The sequence below is a fragment of the Dendropsophus ebraccatus genome, chromosome 2 (genome assembly GCF_027789765.1).
Source record: "Dendropsophus ebraccatus isolate aDenEbr1 chromosome 2, aDenEbr1.pat, whole genome shotgun sequence".
Lineage (NCBI taxonomy): Eukaryota > Metazoa > Chordata > Amphibia > Anura > Hylidae > Dendropsophus > Dendropsophus ebraccatus.
Genome location: NC_091455.1, coordinates 11,629,810 through 11,648,895, shown reverse-complemented (window position 1 = coordinate 11,648,895; position 19,086 = coordinate 11,629,810). Strand labels below are relative to the sequence as shown.

Here is a 19,086-nt window from a genome sequence, read left to right as displayed (position 1 = left end):
CGTGTTGTCTGGTTCTGCTGACTTCCCTGTAGGGCTTCACACCTGAATGGGTTACTGTGCTTTTCTTTCTCTGTATCAGGGCAGCCTGACACATACATGACCGCACCTTACAGCCCCGGATTCTGCTTTATTCTTCTCTATTTTTCACCCAGAATCCCCTACAGATTGCATCAATTCACTGACAGTCGTCACAGGGTTAATTCTATCTATCTATCTATCTATCTATCTATCTATCTCCTATCTATCTATCTCCTATCTATCATCTATCTATCTATCTATCTATCTATCTAATCTCCTATCTATCTATCTATCTATCTATCTCCTATCTATCTATCTATCTATCTATCTATCTATCTCCTATCTATTATCTATCTATCTATCTATCTATCTCCTATCTATCTATCTCCTATCTATCTATCTATCTATCTATCTATCTATCTATCTATCTCCTATCTATCTATCTATCATCTATCTATCTCCTATCTATCTATCTATTATCTATCTATCTATCTATCTATCTATCTATCTATCTATCTCCTATCTATCTATCTATCTATCTATCTATCTATCTATCTATCTATCTCCTATCTATCTATCTATCTATCTATCTATCTATCTATCTATCTATCTATCTCCTATCTATCTATTATCTATCTCCTATCTATCTATCTATCTATCTATCTATCTATCTATCTATCTATCTATCTATCTATCTATATTATATAGTCTCTCTTTTTATGTCTCTTCCCACAATTCCATGTGCTGCAGCCCACCGGCCTGTGCAGGATGTTATGATGCTCATCCTGAGCTCCCTTCTTCATGAATAGAATGCCAGGACTGCAGTGAATACTGACACTTGCATAAATTTTGAGAAGGAACGAAGAAGGATGTTACTGTGCTTTGTGTGTCATTTATATGCTGAATGGCCGCGGTCATGGCTGCCATATGTTATACGTATAATAAAGCGTTTCTGCTCCTCAGTATAAGCCGCGGTGTGTGCACATGTGGAGCGGCGCTATATCGGGCCATTATTTCTCTTGTATATGGAAGTTTAGTAGCATTTAGAGCATGGGTCTCCAAACTGCGGCCCTCCAGCTGTTGCAATACTACATTTCCCATCATGCCTGGACAACCAAATCCAAAGCTTTAGCTGTCCAGGCATGATGGGAACTGTGGTTTTGCAACAGCTGGAGGGCCGCAGTTTGGAGACCCATGATTTAGAGCATTTCTGCTCTGCAGGATATGTTTTAGCTGTCCTTCCCTCTGTCTCTCGCTGTGTTCCCAGGCACTCCTCCTCCCATCTCCATAGACTTGTAATCTGAGGACTGAGCTGCTGCAAGTGTGAACCTGGCCTAATAATGATCTATGCAGACTTTGTATAAATGACGGCGCCTATGTAGTGACTCCGCTTAGAGGACATCGACTCGGATGTGTTTGCAGAAAGATAACTGCATGTGCCTCTGGTGGTCGCATGTGGAGACGTCTCTGGGTATCTCACATGTGCAGGATCAGTGGCGACATATCCGTGTCTTTGTGATACCGTTATCATGTACATATTGGTGGCAGCCGTTTCCCGCATTGGCCTATACGCTTGTATCCACAATCCTGAATGGAAAATAGTTTTGGTTAAAAGATGATCTGTCCCTTTAATGATCTTTACTTTTCCCTCAAACTAACATTGTGTCTTATCCCCTCACAGGGCCTGATCCACTGGTGGGACAGTAGGTAGATGTAAATGGGTTATCTAGGTTTGGAACAACATGGCTGCTTTCTTCCAGAAACAGCACTGCCCCTGTCCTGAGGTTGTGTGTGGTATTACAACAAGCTACAATACCACACAAAACCTGAGGACAAGAGGGGCGCTATAGCCGGAAGAAAGCAGGTATGGTTTTCTAATCCTGAATAACCCTTTTAAGGTTACAATAGACTATGCATCAAAGCTAGACAACGTTATTGATCGCATCGGTTCTCAGTGTCATCCTTAGATAGGGGGTGTGCATGACAGTGCGCCCTATTTCTTACTTGTTTGCTCCATTGACTGTAATGAAGTGAGGAATTGACAGCCAGGGAGAGACGCGAACTGCTGCACACTCCACCCGGCTGTATCTCAGATCACATCAGGTCCTGGATCAGTAGCTATTAACACGTCTGAGAACAAGTTACTCCTGGTGACGTTTTAAAGGGGAACAATGAGCAGGTTAGAGAAATCTTACCTGCCGACAGATCCCTAGTGGGCCCAGGATGCTGAAGATGAAGGCATGTCTGTTACCTTCATCCTCAGCTCCGTTCCTGTGCTGATAGTTGTGCCCAATAGGCCGTTAGGAGCACTAGAGACATGGCTGCCGCCCTTCCTAGCATTGATTCGGCCCGCCCCCTCCATTGATAATCATTAAAGGGGGGCGGACCTTCTTTTGGCTGTAGCCCCACCCCTGAGCAGTGATCTGCCTCTGCCTGGCCCGCCCCCTTATGATTAGCAATGGAGGGGCGGATCAATGCTCGGAGGTGCAGTAGCCACGCCCCCAGTGCTCCTAACGGCTTAGCAACGGGACTGAGGATGAAGTTAACAGAAGATATAGGTAAGAGTCATACCTTAATCCTCAGCGCCCTGTGCTCACTCGGGAGCTATCAGCAAGTTAGATTTGTCTAACCTGCTTGATACTTCCCCTCTAAATCCCCAAAAATTCCACTGAAGCACTCAATCAAGAGTCTCCACTGATGCCCCCCAATTTTTTTCACTGTTCTCCTTGAATTCAGTGATTACTGTGTTTTGTTGGTTGATTTGTCATTGCCCCAACTAGCCAGAATCCTGCTCCACACTGACGAGGGGCAAATACCCCGAAACGGCTGTCTGTGGGTGGATGCCTGCCTTGGCAAGCCCTTGTCATGATCGCAATACTCGCACCTTGAGTTAGACATTGACAAAAAGGGGCCACCCTGTTGTTTCCCTATTTATGTTCCAATACCGAGTGGGACTTAAGGGGCTATTTATCAGGGTGGTGTGGTGCTCTCCCCATCATGGAGGCACCCCGTTGGCAACAGGCTAGAGATATCTGGCTATCCCGTGTTTTGAGACTCGCAACTGAGGCTCCACGGACTCTTGTTTTGCACATAGAATATGAAATACAGAGAAGGAAAACTTGCTGCAGCCCACAAGAACTGCAGCTAGACCCCCCCCCCCCCAATCAAACAGGGGGGGGGGCAATAATTTCATTAATTTAATTTTTTTAACCAATTTTTGGATTTTCTTTTTTAACCTTTTAGGTTGCCCAAAAAGGTATAAGAAGCCTCCGGGTCCTGGAACCAGAAGTCATCAATGCATTCAGCCCTCCTTTTGCACTCAAGGAGGAATCACAGAGCTCGTCTGCAGTCCAGAGCCAGCCCCCGAAATTTGGGAAGAGGCGATCCTTCCGGAAAAAGAAGGAAAGGCCCAAGGTGGACTCGGGGACTGGTAACAACGTGGACCATAAGGAGACCACCACCGAGGAGATCAGCGTTCCCAAAGACATCGACTTTGCAGGACTGCCCCAACTCTGCTTCCCAGGTAGACATGCGCTCTCCTATATGCCTTACAGCACAGGTGTCAGACCTGCAGCCCTCTAGCTGTTGCTAATATTCCTATCATGCCTGGAGAGTCAGAGATTGGGCAGTATAGGATGAGTTGGGCGTTATCCGGGGAGGAGTGACTGCTGCTCCTCTGCTGTTCACGATCTATGGCAGGGGTGTCAAACTCAAATACACAGTGGGCCAAAATTAAAAAATTGGACAAAGTCGCGGGCCAACCTTGATAATTATTGAAGCGTGAATACCGCGGTGCTGGCACTGTAAGAGCAGCGTGCGGTGTTCCTGGCACTGTCAGTGGTGTGAGCCTCCCAGACCCGTGAAATATGATAAATTGCTATGACATGATTAAACCCCAACCCATGTAATAGCCAATCCCAAAAAATTGCCCCACATATTAGCCAGCCCTTCCAATAGTGCCCAAATAGTAGCCAGCTCCCAAGTTTCCCATATAGTAACCAGCCCTCCCCCATAGTCTCATATAGTAACCAGCCCTCCCCCATAGTCTCATATAGTAGCCAGCCCTCCCCAATAGTCTTATATGATAGCCATCCCTCCCTGTAGTCTCTAATATAGTAGCCAGCCCTGACCCAAAGACTTATATAGTAGCCAGCCCTCCCCCAAAGTCTTATATAGTAGCCAGCCCTCCCCAATAGTCTTATATGATAGCCATCCCTCCCTGTAGTCTCTAATATAGTAGCCAGCCCTCCCCCAAAGTCTTATATAGTAGCCAGCCCTCCCCAATAGTCTTATATGATAGCCATCCCTCCCTGTAGTCTCTAATATAGTAGCCAGCCCTGACCCAAAGACTTATATAGTAGCCAGCCCTCCCCCAAAGTCTTATATAGTAGCCAGCCCTCCCCAATAGTCTTATATGATAGCCATCCCTCCCTGTAGTCTCTAATATAGTAGCCAGCCCTCCCCCAAAGTCTTATATAGTAGCCAGCCCTCCCCAATAGTCTTATATGATAGCCATCCCTCCCTGTAGTCTCTAATATAGTAGCCAGCCCTCCCCCAAAGTCTTATATAGTAGCCAGCCCTCCCCCAAAGTCTTATATAGTAGCCAGCCCTCCCCCAAAGTCTTATATAGTAGCCAGCCCTCTCCCATTGTCTCTTATATAGTAGCCAGCCCTCCCCAATAGTATCTTATATAGTAGCCAGCCCTCCCCAATAGTCTCCTATATAGTAGCCAGCCCTCCCCAATAGTCTCCTATATAGTAGCCATCCCTCCCCAATAGTCTTATATGGTAGCCAGCCCTCCCTGTAGTCTCTAATATAGTAGCCAGCCCTCCCCATAGTCTCTTATGTAGTAACCAGCCCTCCCCATAGTCTCTTATATAGTAGCCAGCCCTCCCCCATAGTCTCTTATATAGTAGCCAGCCCTCCCCCATAGTCTCTTATATAGTAGCCAGCCCTCCCCATAGTCTCTTATATAGTAGCCAGTCCTCCCCCATAGTCTCTTATATAGTAGCCAGTCCTCCCCAATAGTCTCTTATATAGTAGCCAGCCCTCCCCCATAGTCTCTTATGTAGTAGCCAGCCCTCCCCCATAGTCTCTTATATAGTAGCCAGCCCTCCCCAATAGTCTCTTATATAGTAGCCAGCCCTCCCCATAGTCTCTTATATAGTAACCAGCCCTCCCCAATAGACTCATATAGTAGCCAGCCCTCCCCCATAGTCTCTTATATAGTGGCCAGCCCTCCCCATAGTCTCTTATATAGTAGCCAGCCCTCCCCATAGTCTCTTATATAGTAGCCAGCCCTCCCCATAGTCTCTTATATAGTAGCCAGCCCTCCCCAATAGTCTCTTATATAGTAGCCATGGCGGGCCAGATGTAATTAAAACTCTGAATTGCCTGGCGGGCCAAAAATAATGGCACCATGGGCCAGAGTTTGACATGATTGATCTATGGGAATGCACTGAGCCATTCACTTGAGAGACAAGGGACCCCAATTCTTGTGAAAAGTGGGAGTTCCAGTAGTCAGAAAGCCTCTTCTCTGATACTGTACACTGGGGATCACAATCCTCCATACATGTGCTGTCCTTCGAAGCTCTAGCTGTGACTGTGATGATATATCGAATTGTATCATTCTAAGGGTATGTTCACACTAAGGTTTCCCCAATGTCTCCTTTGTTGCTTTTCTCTCCTTCTAGGGGGGCTACAAGTGACCTTTGAGCCTACAGAGGAGCATTTCCACTCCCTTATATTTACAGATGTTTTGGGGAACAGGACGTACGGAGTTGTTGCTCAGTTCTCCAGGTCCATTCAGGTATGACTATGCTAGTAGAGAAGTTCTTTGTACAGCGGAGTCGGTAATTACCGTCCCTTTACGGCTGCAGGACCCCATCATTACACTGATAATTACGCCTCTCCCCGGAGCTTCGTCCTTGTTTACACTTGTATAAGAAATGTGGATGTTCTGGAAATGTTCTGTTGTATTTTTTTTGGTCTTGTGTACATATAAGTATCTGTGTTCCCAGGATACATTGGGACTATCCAATGGGCAGGTTTACTGGGACTCCTCCACCAATAGCACCAAGACATATGAAGCTTATGTATCTTTCGCCCTTTGTGTTATATCCCGATATCCTTACTACAACGCCCTAAAGGATTGTCTGTCATGGTAAGAGCGGAGGCCTGTGGTTCCTGTAATTATATTATGTATCTATATGGAAATGTGGATCATCAATGCTGTATTCCATAGCTATTAATATTAACCCCTTAAGGACTGGGCCAATTGTCACTTTTGCGTTTTCGTTTTTTCCTCCTCGCCTCGCCCAAGACCCATAACTCTTTTATTTTTCCATCTACGGGGCCATGTGAGGGCTTGTTTTTTTCAGGAGCAGGTGTACTTTGTAATGGCATCTTTCAATCTGTCATAAAATGAATGACGGAACCACCAAAATATCATTTATGGTGTGAATTTGGGTCAAAGAATGCAATTCCGCAAATTTTGGAGTGGGGGGTGGGGGTTCCATGTTTACGTAATGCAGTTTACAGTAAAACTGACATTTTTTATTTATTCTATAGGTCGGTTTGAACACGGCGATATGCACGTTTACTAGGTTTTCTAACGTTTTACTATTTTTATTAGCAGTACAACTTTTTTTTTGCAAACAGGCATATTTAAAATGGCCCCATTGTGACTCTTATAGTGACTCTTATTTATTTTTTCACCTACGGGATCGTATGGGGCATCTTTTTTTGCGTCATGATCTCTAGTTTGTATTAGTAACATTTTTTTCTAGATCGGATGTATTGATCGCTTTTTATAAATTTTTTTATACATAAAATGTAATAAAAAAAAGCAATCTGTAGTTTTTTACTGCTTTTTGTTCACGCCGTTCACCGTGCGGGAACAATATTGTTTTATTTTAATAGATTGGACGGTTATGGTATTTTATATGCTGATTAACTTTATTATTTTTATGTGTTTTATGTATAAAATGGGAAGGGGGGTGATTTTCACTTTTATTAGTGGAGGGGCTTTGGGACATTTTTTTAAAACTTTTAATTGATTTTTATTTTTTTTTTTACACTTTTTAAGTTCCCTTGGAATCTATCAGAAGAGTGAAGACCTGACTGCACGGAGGAAGATAAGAGACCTCCAGCAGTCAGGCCTTTGGGACCCCCGCAGCGTGTCTGCGGGGGTCCCAATCGGTAAGTGACAGGAGATGCTTAAACGCCAATTGTGGCCTTTAAGATGTTAATGGTGTGCGGCCGCCCGCCAGTGAGGGCGGGGGCCTGGCTGCAGATAGCAGCCGGTCCTCACCTGCTATGGAGCGAGCTCAGCCCTAAAGCCCGCTCCATAACCCTAGCAGGGCGTACATTTTACGTCCTCCTGCGCAACATATGGAAATTTATGTTTGAGTGGAATGCCCCTCTAATATTAATAGCTATGAAAGTCTACAAATAATGTAATACAGTGACATACCATTTTGCACTGATGAAACATATGAAAAGTTATGTTTGCGTGCAATGCCCCTTTGAGCATTTCTGTGAAAAGGGAACCGATATGGGGTCCAGCACCATGCCATTGTTGTTTCACAACTTTGTGGTAAGAGCAGATTGTAATAGGAAGTTCCATTGCTGCTTGCTGACTTAGATAACACATGTACATGTATGTGTAATTATCGATGCCTTTGTGACCCCCTTTGACCTTTCATATCGATAACTAAAGGTTGGTAGTGGAGTAATAGAGCCTTTCTGCTAGGAGTCCAAGGTTTCCAGATTTCAGCTCAGCAATTTTCAAACATTAAGACAGATTTACTAAAATGAATACCTAGACTGTCTAAGAATTCACCAAATTTATCACAGTAGCTAAAGGTCCTTTTAGGCCTTAAAGTGTCACTGTCGTGATTTTTTTTTTTGCAGAAATCAATAGTCCAGGCGATTTTAAGAAACTTTGTAATTGGGTTTATTATCCGAAAAATGCATTTTTATCATAAAAAAGCAGTTTGAAGCTCTCCCCCCTGTCTTCATTGTTCTCCTATGGAGAGAGCTAAAGAAAAGACCAAAACAGGACAACAAAGAGTTAATCTACAAATCCCTCACGGGATATCTCCTGTGACAGTCACCAGTGACCTGTCTGAGCTCGGATTACAGCTGTCACCCAGCTCCGTGCCTGTAATCCTCTGTTAACTGCTTTCTGCTGCCGGCTAACTCCCTCCTTCCTCCTCCCCCCTCCCTTCTCCCTAGAACAGACAGGGGACGTCTCCTGCAACAAGTCACAATTTTCAGATTTTTCAGAGTGGATGGGGGGGGGGGACCTGGGAAAAGGCTTTTTACATGCAGATAATGGCAGATTTGGCTAATAAACCCAATTACAAAGTTTCTTAAAATCGCCTGGACTATTGATTTCTGCAAAAAAAAAAAAAAATACGACAGTGACTCTTTAAGATTCGTTGGCTGTGGGGGTCGCATACAAACACCGGTCAGTAAAATCGCTGCTCGTTTGCAATTCCCTTTACATCACTGCACTATTTGAGCAGCTAGGCTGCTCAAAATAATTCTTGTATTGTTTGTGCAGCCCTGGAAACTGACAGCACAGATATGTATATATTGGGGTCTGAGATATGTATATATCTGTGCTGTCATTTTCAGGATCACAAGCAGTGCATGCAATACTTACCATCTGTGCTGCTTGTGATTCCAGCATCTGATTCTTCTGGTCACTGGTTATATCTTCAGGCTGCTGCCTCCCCCGCTGTCAGTCATTCTGGAGGAGGCAGGGCCTGAAAGTACAGCCGGTGGCCAGAGCACTGGAGAGCGGGATGCCGGATCACAAGCAGCACGGATGGTAAGTATATACTGCTGCTTGTGATCTGTAAACTGACAGCACAAATATATACATATCCCAGACTCCACTTTAACACGGGCCAATTATCGGCCAAAGAAGCATTTCCAGCGACCCCCTGGCTGATAATCGGCCCGTGTACACTTTTGACTTAAAACGACCTCTTGGTTGGCTTAATTTGCCCCAAAATCTTGTGTCAAAATTAGCCTACAGTATTGCATCTCAAGCCATGTCCCCTTCATGATAAGCTAAACCACTTCTACTCTGCTTCCCATTCATTAATCAGAGCAGACCACTTCCCGCAGTGGGGGAATAATCTCAGTCCTACTTTACATAACCAGTTATTTATATGAATCGGTGGCCTGCAGTACCAGTTGTCTCCTGCAGTGGCCACTGCCAGACCTGCAGCAATCAGCTGATCACCGGCAGGTCCTTGTTGCGCAAAGCGTCATCCAGATAGGCCAAACACTTGATTGTCTTTTACTTATCATTGTTTCATGATTTTCAGCCTCCTTCCACATCTGAAGTCCAGCAGGATTAGTCTTGATGAGCGCATCAAAGAGTTTGCTGCAAAATTATCTCTGATACCTTGTCCGCCTCCGGGACCCCTCCACCTGGTAATGACTACATCTGCTGAATCAGGAGAGGCGTGTGTGTGTGTATGGCAGGGGATACTTGTGCTGTGCAGGTGTTTATTTTAAAGGGTAAAACTTTACTGTAAACCAGGCACCAAAACTTCATGGGGAATATGTACCATTAAAGCCTGAGGTTGAGGCCAACCAAATAGTCGGCCACGTGAGGCACAAATGCAGCAGCCAATGGGCCAGTAAAATCATGCTACATCTGCTGCGTGCTCATGTGGCCTCACCTGGTCTGGTGATATAATGTGGAGTAACACCTGACCTGTGCGTGTATCTCCTACTCCAGTTACATCCAGAGCTGCATCTGTTGCACTTTTTTCCTGCAGGTGTTCAGCATGAAGCCGCTGCAGATTGTTTTCCCATCGGGAGAAGATCTCGAAAGCCCAATAATCGATCTGGATCTTCACCTGCCTTTTCTCTGCTTCAGCCCGAAGCAAGTGTTACAGGTAATGGCCAACAATGGGGCGGATGATTCCGCTTCTTGTGTGTAAGACTGCACCAAATGCCTTGTAGTGTCTTGCAGACTGAACTCAAATCCCTGCAGACCTAGAAATGTAAATGTTGTGTGCCTCCGTATGTGCCTCATATTCCTTCCGTATGTGCCTCCTGTTTCCTTCTGCCCGGGCCTCCCGTTCCCTTATGTCTTGGCCTTCTGTTCCCTTCTGCCTGGGCCCCCCTGCTTCTCCCTTTCTCCCGGGCCTCCTGCTCCCTTCTGCCTGGGCCTCCCGTTCCCTTCCTCCTGGGCCTGCTTCTCCCCTCCTCCTGGGCCTCCTGCTCCCTTCTGCCTGGGCCCCCTGCTTCTCCCTTCCTCCCGGGCCTCCTGCTCCCTTCTGCCTGGGCCTTTCGTTCCCTTCCTCCCGGGCCTCCTGCTCCCTTCTGCCTGGGCCTCCTGCTCCCTTCCTCGTGGGCCCCCTGCTTCTCCCTTCCTCCCGGGCCTCCTGCTCCCTTCTACCTGGGCCTCCTGCTTCTCCCTTCTGCCTGGGCCTCCTGCTCCCTTCCTCCTGGGCCCCCTGCTTCTCCGTTCCTTCTGGGCCTCCTGCTCCCTTTTGCCTGGGCCTCCTGCTCCCTTCTGCTCGGGCCTCCCATTCCCTTCCTCCTGGGCCTCCTGTGCCCTTCTGTCTGGGCCCCCTGCTTCTCCCTTCCTCCTGGGCCCCCTGCTTCTCCCTTCATCCTGGGCCTCCTGCTTCTCCCTTCCTCCTGGGCCTCCTGCTTCCTTCTGCCTGGGCCTCCTGCTTCTCCCTTCCTCCTGGGCCTCCTGCTTCTCCCTTCCTCCTGGGCCTCCTGCTCCCTTCCTCCTGGGCCTCCTGCGCCCTTCTGTCTGGGCCCCCTGCTTCTCCCTTCCTCCTGGGCCTGCTTCTCCCTTCCTCCTGGGCCTCCTGTGCCCTTCTGTCTGGGCCCCCTGCTTCTCCCTTCCTCCTGGGCCCCCTGCTTCTCCCTTCATCCTGGGCCTCCTGCTTCTCCCTTCCTCCTGGGCCTCCTGCTTCCTTCTGCCTGGGCCTCCTGCTTCTCCCTTCCTCCTGGGCCTCCTGCTTCTCCCTTCCTCCTGGGCCTCCTGCTCCCTTCCTCCTGGGCCTCCTGCGCCCTTCTGTCTGGGCCCCCTGCTTCTCCCTTCCTCCTGGGCCTCCTGCTCCCTTCTGCCTGGGCCTCCTGCTTCTTCCTTCCTCCTGGGCCACCTGCTTCTCCCTTCCTCCTGGGCCTCCTTCTCCCTTCCTCCTGGGCCTCCTGCTCCCTTCTGTCTGGGCCTCCTGCTCCCTTCTGCCTGGGCCTCCTGCTCCTCCTTTCCTCCTGGGTCTCCTGTTCCCTTCCTCCTGGGCCTCCTGCTACCTTCTGTCTGGGCCTCCTGCTCCCTTCTGCCTGAGCCCCCTGCTTCTCCCTTCCTCCGGGGCCTTCTGTTCCCTTCTGCCTGTTCCTCCTGCTTCTCCCATCCTCCTGGGCCTCCTGCTCCCTTCTGTCTGGGCCTCCTGTTCCCTTCTGCCTGTTCCTCCTGCTTCTCCCATCCTCCTGGGCCTCCTGCTCCCTTCTGTCTGGGCCTCCTGTTCCCTTCTGCCTGGGCCCCCTGCTTCTCCCTTCCTTCTGGGCCTCCTGTTCCCTTCTGCCTGGGCCTCCTGCTTCTCCCTTCCTTCTGGGCCTCCTGTTCCCTTCTGCCTGGGCCTCCTGTTTCTCCCTTCCTTCTGGGCCTCCTGTTCCCTTCTGCCTGGGCCTCCTGTTTCTCCCTTCCTCCTGGGCCTCCTGTTCCCTTCTGCCTGGGCCTCCTGTTTCTCCCTTCCTCCTGGGCCTCCTTTTTTCTTCTGCCTGGGCCTCCCATTCTCTTCGGAGACATGTGACGTGTGCCTCTTAATAAAGTTGACTTTCCCACTGTCTGTCCACCAGGTGTGTGTTCCCCAGACCTATAGCAGTATGGCCCCTATAAGGTCTACATCATCATGTCCTGTTTCTCCACAGATCATGGCCTGTATCCTGACTGAGCAGAGAATCGTCTTCTTCTCCTCAGACTTTGCCCTTTTAACCCTCATCGCTGAGTGCTTCATGGTCTACCTCCACCCCATCAAGTGGCAGCACACCTTTGTGCCCATTCTCTCGCACCTCATGCTGGACTTCATCATGGCGCCAACGTCTTTTCTCATGGGCTGCCACCTGGATCACTACAAGGAAGTTTGTAAGGTCGGCCATCAATTCTAATACATTATGTCCCAACTTGGGTAAAACGTCTTGGCTTTAGACTCTAGATAGTCTCTGTCTAAACCTATAGGTGCATCCAATGCAGGGTGGGAGACCCGGGATGTAGTTTTGAACAGCATCACAACTCCCAGCATTCCCTGACAGCTAGGGGCTCCAATCTTGCATCAGCAAACGGATTGAGGTTGGACACTTAGGGTACTATTACACGGAACGATAATCGGCCAGATCGGCCCGATTCGGCCGATTATCGCTCCATGTAATAAATAAAACGATCAGCCGATGACAACGATCATCGGCTGATCGTTGATATAGGTTTGGACCTATTTTCGTCGGGCGTTGAGCGCGCACCGCTACATGTAATAGCGGTGCATGGCTGGCGACTGACGATATACATTACCTATCCACGTTCCAGGGCTGCTGCTGCGGTCTTCTTCTCCCCGGCTCCTGCGCGTTCTAGCTTCAGAGTGGCCTGTCAGCTGACAGGAGGCCCAGCCAATCACAGGCTGCGGCGGTCCCGGCCTGTGATTGGCTGAGCGGCCTGTCAGCTGACAGGCCACTCTGAAGTTAGAGCGCGCGGGACCCGTGGAGAAGAAGACCGCAGCAGCAGCCCTGGAACGTGGATAGGTAATGTATATAGTTATGCAAGGGCTGCAAGGACATCAGTAACGATGTCCCTGCAGCCCTTGTTTAACGAATATTGGGCCGTGTAATAGGTTCAGTAAACAAGCGACGAACTAGCAGATCGCTGCTCGTTTACAGGTATTATCGGGCCCCCATCGGCCCATGTAATACCACCCTTACTTTCCTGGTAGTGACACAGTCCCCAGAGCTGCACTCTATTCTTTTGTTCCTAGTGACTCATGTTATGACTATTTAATTACATTCAGTGGTTTCTGACCACTTCCATTAGTGACGTCTGCTCTATCCCGGCAGGCTTCCGGTATACAGTGATACTGTGACTGTACACAGGGTAATGCTCACAGTCATGTAAACATATAAGTGCAAACCAGGTCATAAATACCGGCCTGCTGAAAACTTAAAGGGGAATTTTAGTTAAATAGTAACCTGATGATGATGATGAGGATAGGTGGGGGAGGGGTTAATATCTCCAGAGAGTAGTCAACAATTATAACGATCTCCAGCAACTCCTATAATATTATAGTATTGTGATAATTGTTTATAAAGTGAATTTTCCCTCTTAAAATTAGAGATAGGCATCTGGTTACATGGTGATAATGGGAATGATTTTCTGATCTTTCGTATTAAAGGAAGGTGAGGACTTAATGTTAATTGATATTGATAATGGAAACATCTCCTTCTCCGGGAACATGATCGACACCGATGACTGTGATGTCCCGGACATGCCGGTGACGGCTGCAGAGACCTTTATATCCAGGTAAGTGACCTGTGCAATCACCTATCTATCTATCTCCTATCTATCTATCTATCTATCTATCTATCTATCTATCTATCTATCTATCTATCTATCTATCTATCTATCTATCTCCTATCTATCTATATCGTCTATCTATCTATCTATCTATCTATCTATCTATCTATCTATCTATCTATCTATCTATCTATCTATCTCCCATCTATCTATCTATCTATCTATCTATCTCTCTCTCTCTCTCTCTCTATCTATCTATCTCCTATCTATCTATCTATCTATCTATCTATCTATCTCTCTCTCTCTCTCTCTCTATCTATCTATCTATCTCCTATCTATCATCTATCTCCTATCTATCTATCTATCTCCTATCTATCTATCTATCTCCCATCTATCTATCTCCTATCTATCTATCTATCTATCTATCTATCTATCTATCTATCTATCTCTCTCTCTATCTATCTATCTATCTATCTCCTATCTATCTATCTATCTTCTATCTATCTATCTATCTATCTCCTATCTATCTATCTATCTATCTATCTATCTATCTATCTATCTGTCTCATCTCCAGCTGCCTCGGTCTCACGCTGTATTTTCTCTTGCTGTCTCACAGTATGGAGAACCTTCCCTTGCACTATGACCTGGAGCTGTCTCATTGCTCTACACCTCTGGACATTGGTGAGCACAGATTGCGGAGACGGCTGTGGCAGCAAAACCTCAACAGTGAGATACGGGAGATTGCACTACAGCTCATTGTGGACATCTTCAGGTAACGTGTGATATATTACAGGCTAGGTCTTACTGAGTTGTATTGGGGCAGAGCAGGCAGTGGCGGTATTGGGGGGGGGGGCAGAACAGCCCTCTTAAGGTGATAATCCCAGTAATTGATGTGTGTAGCACTGGAGCTGGGCGGAAGCTGCCCGTCCGCCTTCTTGGAGGGGACAGATTAGCTGTGTGTTGTAATCTACAAAGAAATAGCCTTCTTGTACACACACATGCGTGCTTGTGACTTACGCTCCATTTGTTTGCCAGAGACGTGAAGGTGCACCTGAATTATGAGCACCGGGTATTTAACAGCAGGGAGTTCCTGAAGACCAGAAGTCCAGGAGACCAAGCCTTCTACAGAAAGGTGACGCTTCTCAGTTCAAGGGGCAGCACACTATTATTATAAAGTGATAGTATCCATATGTGAGCTACCGGACATGCTCCATCCTACACAGATTTCTAGAGAAACCAGTAATAGTAACCATATGTGAGCTACTGGGGAGCCCGGACATGCTCCATCCTACAGAGATTTCTAGAGAAACCAGTAATAACCCTGGCGGAGTTCCCAAGAAAGCGATAACCTATTGTGAAAACCTGCCCTGTTCCTACGTGTTACAGCCAGCAGTGATTCCTGAGAAGACGATACAGATTTACAGATATGACATCAGCCATCTTATCATACGGTCTGTGCACCAACACAGGGGTCCACTGTCCTCTACTCTGGTTCCTGGTCTGAGCGAGGACACCGGTCGTGACGTGTCAGGCCCACTTAGCCATAGCGGGGTCCCACCTCGGCCTCTGACTGGCTGAGCAGGCCTGACACGTCACAACCCGGGTCCCCGCTCAGACCAAGAAGCGCCCAGGGGACCATGAACCCCTACACTGGTGCATGTTATCTTCAGCCACCTCCTTCCCGGCTCTTTTGAAAGAAAAAAAAAAAGAAGGGGGACCATGGACTTCTTCTTTAAAGGGGTTCTCCTCTTTGGACAATCCCTACTTGTTAGACAGTTCTTTATATAATAAGCAGCAGATGACAGTGTGTTAGCTGTAATTCTGTGGACAAACCTGGCAGTAGGTGAAATGAAGAATAACACAGTGTCCATTCACACAATGGGTGGTTGGTGTGATGCAGGGCTGATGGGAAAGTCATGGTACATGTAAGAAAGTCTGAAGCTGTTCATACAGTATAGACTAAAGTTGTCTGAATCCATTGGGTTGGGTTGGGTGGTGTTGGGGAGTCCTGTAACATGTATGGTGGTGTCAGAGGAAAGAACAGGCAGCAGGGTTCTCCATGTTCAGGATACATGTATACCCGGCAGAGATCTCTCCATCTTCTGATGTAACACGTTGTTGGGATGTTCTCTTAGTAACCGTGTGACTTTGCGGCAGGTCCTGGACACCTACTTGTTCAACTCCTTTCTGAAGGCTCGTCTCAGTAAGAAAATGGATGACTATGCCCGTATGGAGCTGAGCACGTCCTCGGGGGTAGACGGGTAAGCTGCTCATTGGATTCTAATAATTTGTTGTCCTTAGAAGATAAAGAATCCCACATTCTCATAATGCATGTAAAGGTGTAGCAGAGCTGAGCTTGTCACTTAGCACAACTCTGGTGGAGCCCAACATGATGCTCTCTACAGTAAGTTTAGCACAAGACAAATGTATGGTTATGTAGGGATAATACACAGTGATGTCACAGTACAGGGATAATACACAGTGATGTCACAGTACAGGGATAATACACACAGTGGTGTCACAGTACAGGGATAATACACACAGTGATGTCACAGTATAGGGATAATACACACAGTGATGTCACAGTACAGGGAGAATACACACAGTGATGTCACAGTACAGGGGGGATAATACACAGTGATGTCACAGTACAGGGATAATACTAACAGTGATGTCACAGTACAGGGATAATACACAGTGATGTCACAGTACAGGGATAATACACACAGTGATGTCACAGTACAGGGATAATACACACAGTGATGTCACAGTATAGGGATAATACACACAGTGATGTCACAGTACAGGGATAATACATACAGTGATGTCACAGTACAGGGATAATACACACAGTGATGTCACAGTACAGGGATAATACACAGTGATGTCACAGTACAGGGATAACACACGGTGATGTCACAGTACAGGGATAACACACGGTGATGTCACAGTACAGGGATAATACACACAGTGATGTCACAGTACAGAAAAGATAAATGTAAAAGTCACTAAAAAAGGGACAGTACAGTAAATTACTGTCTGAGTGGATTGGAGCCTTTCCCTGGGGCCCCATAGCAACCCCCCATAGACTTCGATTGGTAATCCATACCGCAATCACAATCCGCACTAGGACGTCCTTTTAAACTTAACACAGACTGTGTGAACAGCCCAATATAAATCAACGCCCTCTAAGCCTATGGCCATCCAACATGCTCAAGTTGTGCTTATCTCCAATCTACTGAACAGTAAGCAAGTAGTGTTCTGATTGGCGCACAGGGCGGAGTCTTGTGGTCTCTGTAGGGACCCGCATCTATCATACCTGATGTTTTCTTATAGGAGATCAACTTTGATTCTGGAGAACACCAGACGGCGAGCCACAGATAGAATGAAGCGCTTCAGGCCGGAGCACATGTTCAGCAAGAAGCTGGTTATCAGTATGCCGAACCTGCAGACCATAAAGATGGCCGACGTCCCACCAGGACCAATGTCCCTGAGGAGACCCCTGCAGGAGAACGGTAAGGATGGACTTATTACATCCATGTGTGGCACAATCCTATTGATTCTTTTTATCCAACCTAAGGCTATGTTCACACTATGTAAAAGTACGGGCGTACTTTTGGCGCGGTGGAACAATGCCTGTTTCTTTATGGGATCCCGGACGGAGCATATACACATCGTGTACGCTCCGGCCGGGATCCCATACGGGGCCGCAAATAACTGACATGTCAGTTTTCTGTGGCCAGAATTCAGTGAATTCCGGCCGCAGAAAGACGTGTCAGTTCACACAGTGAAGCGAGCTGCTCCGGCCGCTCGCTTCACTGTGCGCTATGGGAAGCTCTGATGCGGGCACGCGCTGATGCACCCGCATCAGAGCTCTACGGCCGGACGGATACATCCGGCTGGTACTTAAGTACGGCCGCGATGATCCGGGCACAGACCGGGCGTTCCGTGACCCTGGCCGGGTCACGGAACAGCCGGTCTGATACGTAGTGTGAACATAGCCTAAATTTGTATTGGCTTTTTTAGCAGCAGCATGGCATTGAGTGCTACATTATATATATGGGGGGATGTAATTTATATATGATATTTTTGTGTACACTATGGGATGTAATTGATATATGATATTTTTGTGTACACTATGGGATGTAATTGATATATGATATTTTTGTGTACACTATGGGATGTAATTTATATATGATATTTTTGTGTACACTATGGGATGTAATTGATATATGATATTTTTGTGTACACTATGGGATGTAATTGATATATGATATTTTTGTGTACACTATGGGATGTAATTGATATATGATATTTTTGTGTACACTATGGGATGTAATTGATATATGATTTTTTTTGTAGACTATAGGATGTAATTGGTGACTATCTGGACTCTTGTTAAGCTCCAGGTTTGTGCACAGTGTGTTATTATAGACCAGGAATGGCCTTTCAGCTGTTGCAAAACTACAACTCCCATCATGCCTGGATAGCTTTAGCTTTGGCTGTCCAGGCATGCTGGGAATTGTGGTTTTGCAACAGCTGGAGTGCTGAAGGCTCCCCATCCTTGTTATAGGACCTAACATGATGTTTCTTTTTAATATTTCAGGATACAATGTAACTGGGAAGAACGTCCGCACCTTCACCCTCCCTGAAGTGGCTTTTCCTCTATTGGCTCGCTGCGTCCAGGCATATTACACAGACTTTACAAATTATCTCAGCAAAGAGATCAGCGTGCTGCCGCCCGAGAACTCCACCCTGCTCGCCCGATACTACTACCTCCGAGGACTGGTGGGCCTGATGCAGGGGAAGCTGCTCGGAGCTCTGTCAGACTTTGAGAAACTTTATAAAACCGATTTACGGATCTTCCCCATGGAGCTGGTGAGGAAGGTGATCCAGGCCCTCCCGGAAGGAGAGCTCCCGAAGGCCGAGCGCAGACCAGAGCTAAAGAGGCTGATCGGGCAAGTGCTGGACAAGGAGAGGGAGGCCCCCAGGGCCGACGACCGCGTGAAGAAGTTTGAATTACCAAGGACGCATCTTCATCTGGATGACTTTGTACGAAGGATCCAGGAATCTGGAATTGTCAAAGACATGGACACTATTCACCGATTGTTTGATGCTTTAACAGTTGGTAGGTTCAGAGCAAGGGGTCATTGCTGGTGTTGTTGGAAACCATACTCTAGAGCTGAACTCGCTATTCTGCTGGTGCAGTCATTGTGTACATATCTTGAATTATGCTCCAGAGCTGCACTCACTATTCTGCTGGTAAAGCACTTTTGTACATACGTTACTTATTCTTTATCTGGAGTATAATAAAAGATGTAACTCAGTACAGGATCAGTAATGTAAAGTATGTACACAGTGACCCCACCAGTAGAACAGTGAGTGCGGCTCTGGAGTATAATACAGGATGTAACTCAGGATCAGTAATGTAATGTGTGTACACAGTGACCACACCAGCAGAATAGTGTGTGCAGCTCTGGAGTATAATACAGGATGTAACTCAGGATCAGTAATGTAATGTA

General features: G+C 47.0%; 1 protein-coding gene across 1 annotated transcript in view; it reads left to right on the top strand.

Moving 5' to 3' along the window:
• The window catches only part of DENND3 (DENN domain containing 3), a 44,326-nt gene that overhangs the window by 13,557 nt on the left and 11,683 nt on the right, over positions 1–19,086 (top strand). The window contains exons 2-13 of the mRNA XM_069957037.1: positions 3,262–3,541; positions 5,712–5,827; positions 6,039–6,181; positions 9,363–9,471; positions 9,822–9,941; positions 11,938–12,156; positions 13,443–13,570; positions 14,181–14,336; positions 14,600–14,696; positions 15,722–15,825; positions 16,901–17,079; positions 18,171–18,692. Of these exons, the coding sequence (XP_069813138.1) occupies positions 3,262–3,541; positions 5,712–5,827; positions 6,039–6,181; positions 9,363–9,471; positions 9,822–9,941; positions 11,938–12,156; positions 13,443–13,570; positions 14,181–14,336; positions 14,600–14,696; positions 15,722–15,825; positions 16,901–17,079; positions 18,171–18,692 (2,173 nt within the window). The remainder of the gene's footprint in view (positions 1–3,261; positions 3,542–5,711; positions 5,828–6,038; positions 6,182–9,362; positions 9,472–9,821; positions 9,942–11,937; positions 12,157–13,442; positions 13,571–14,180; positions 14,337–14,599; positions 14,697–15,721; positions 15,826–16,900; positions 17,080–18,170; positions 18,693–19,086) is intronic.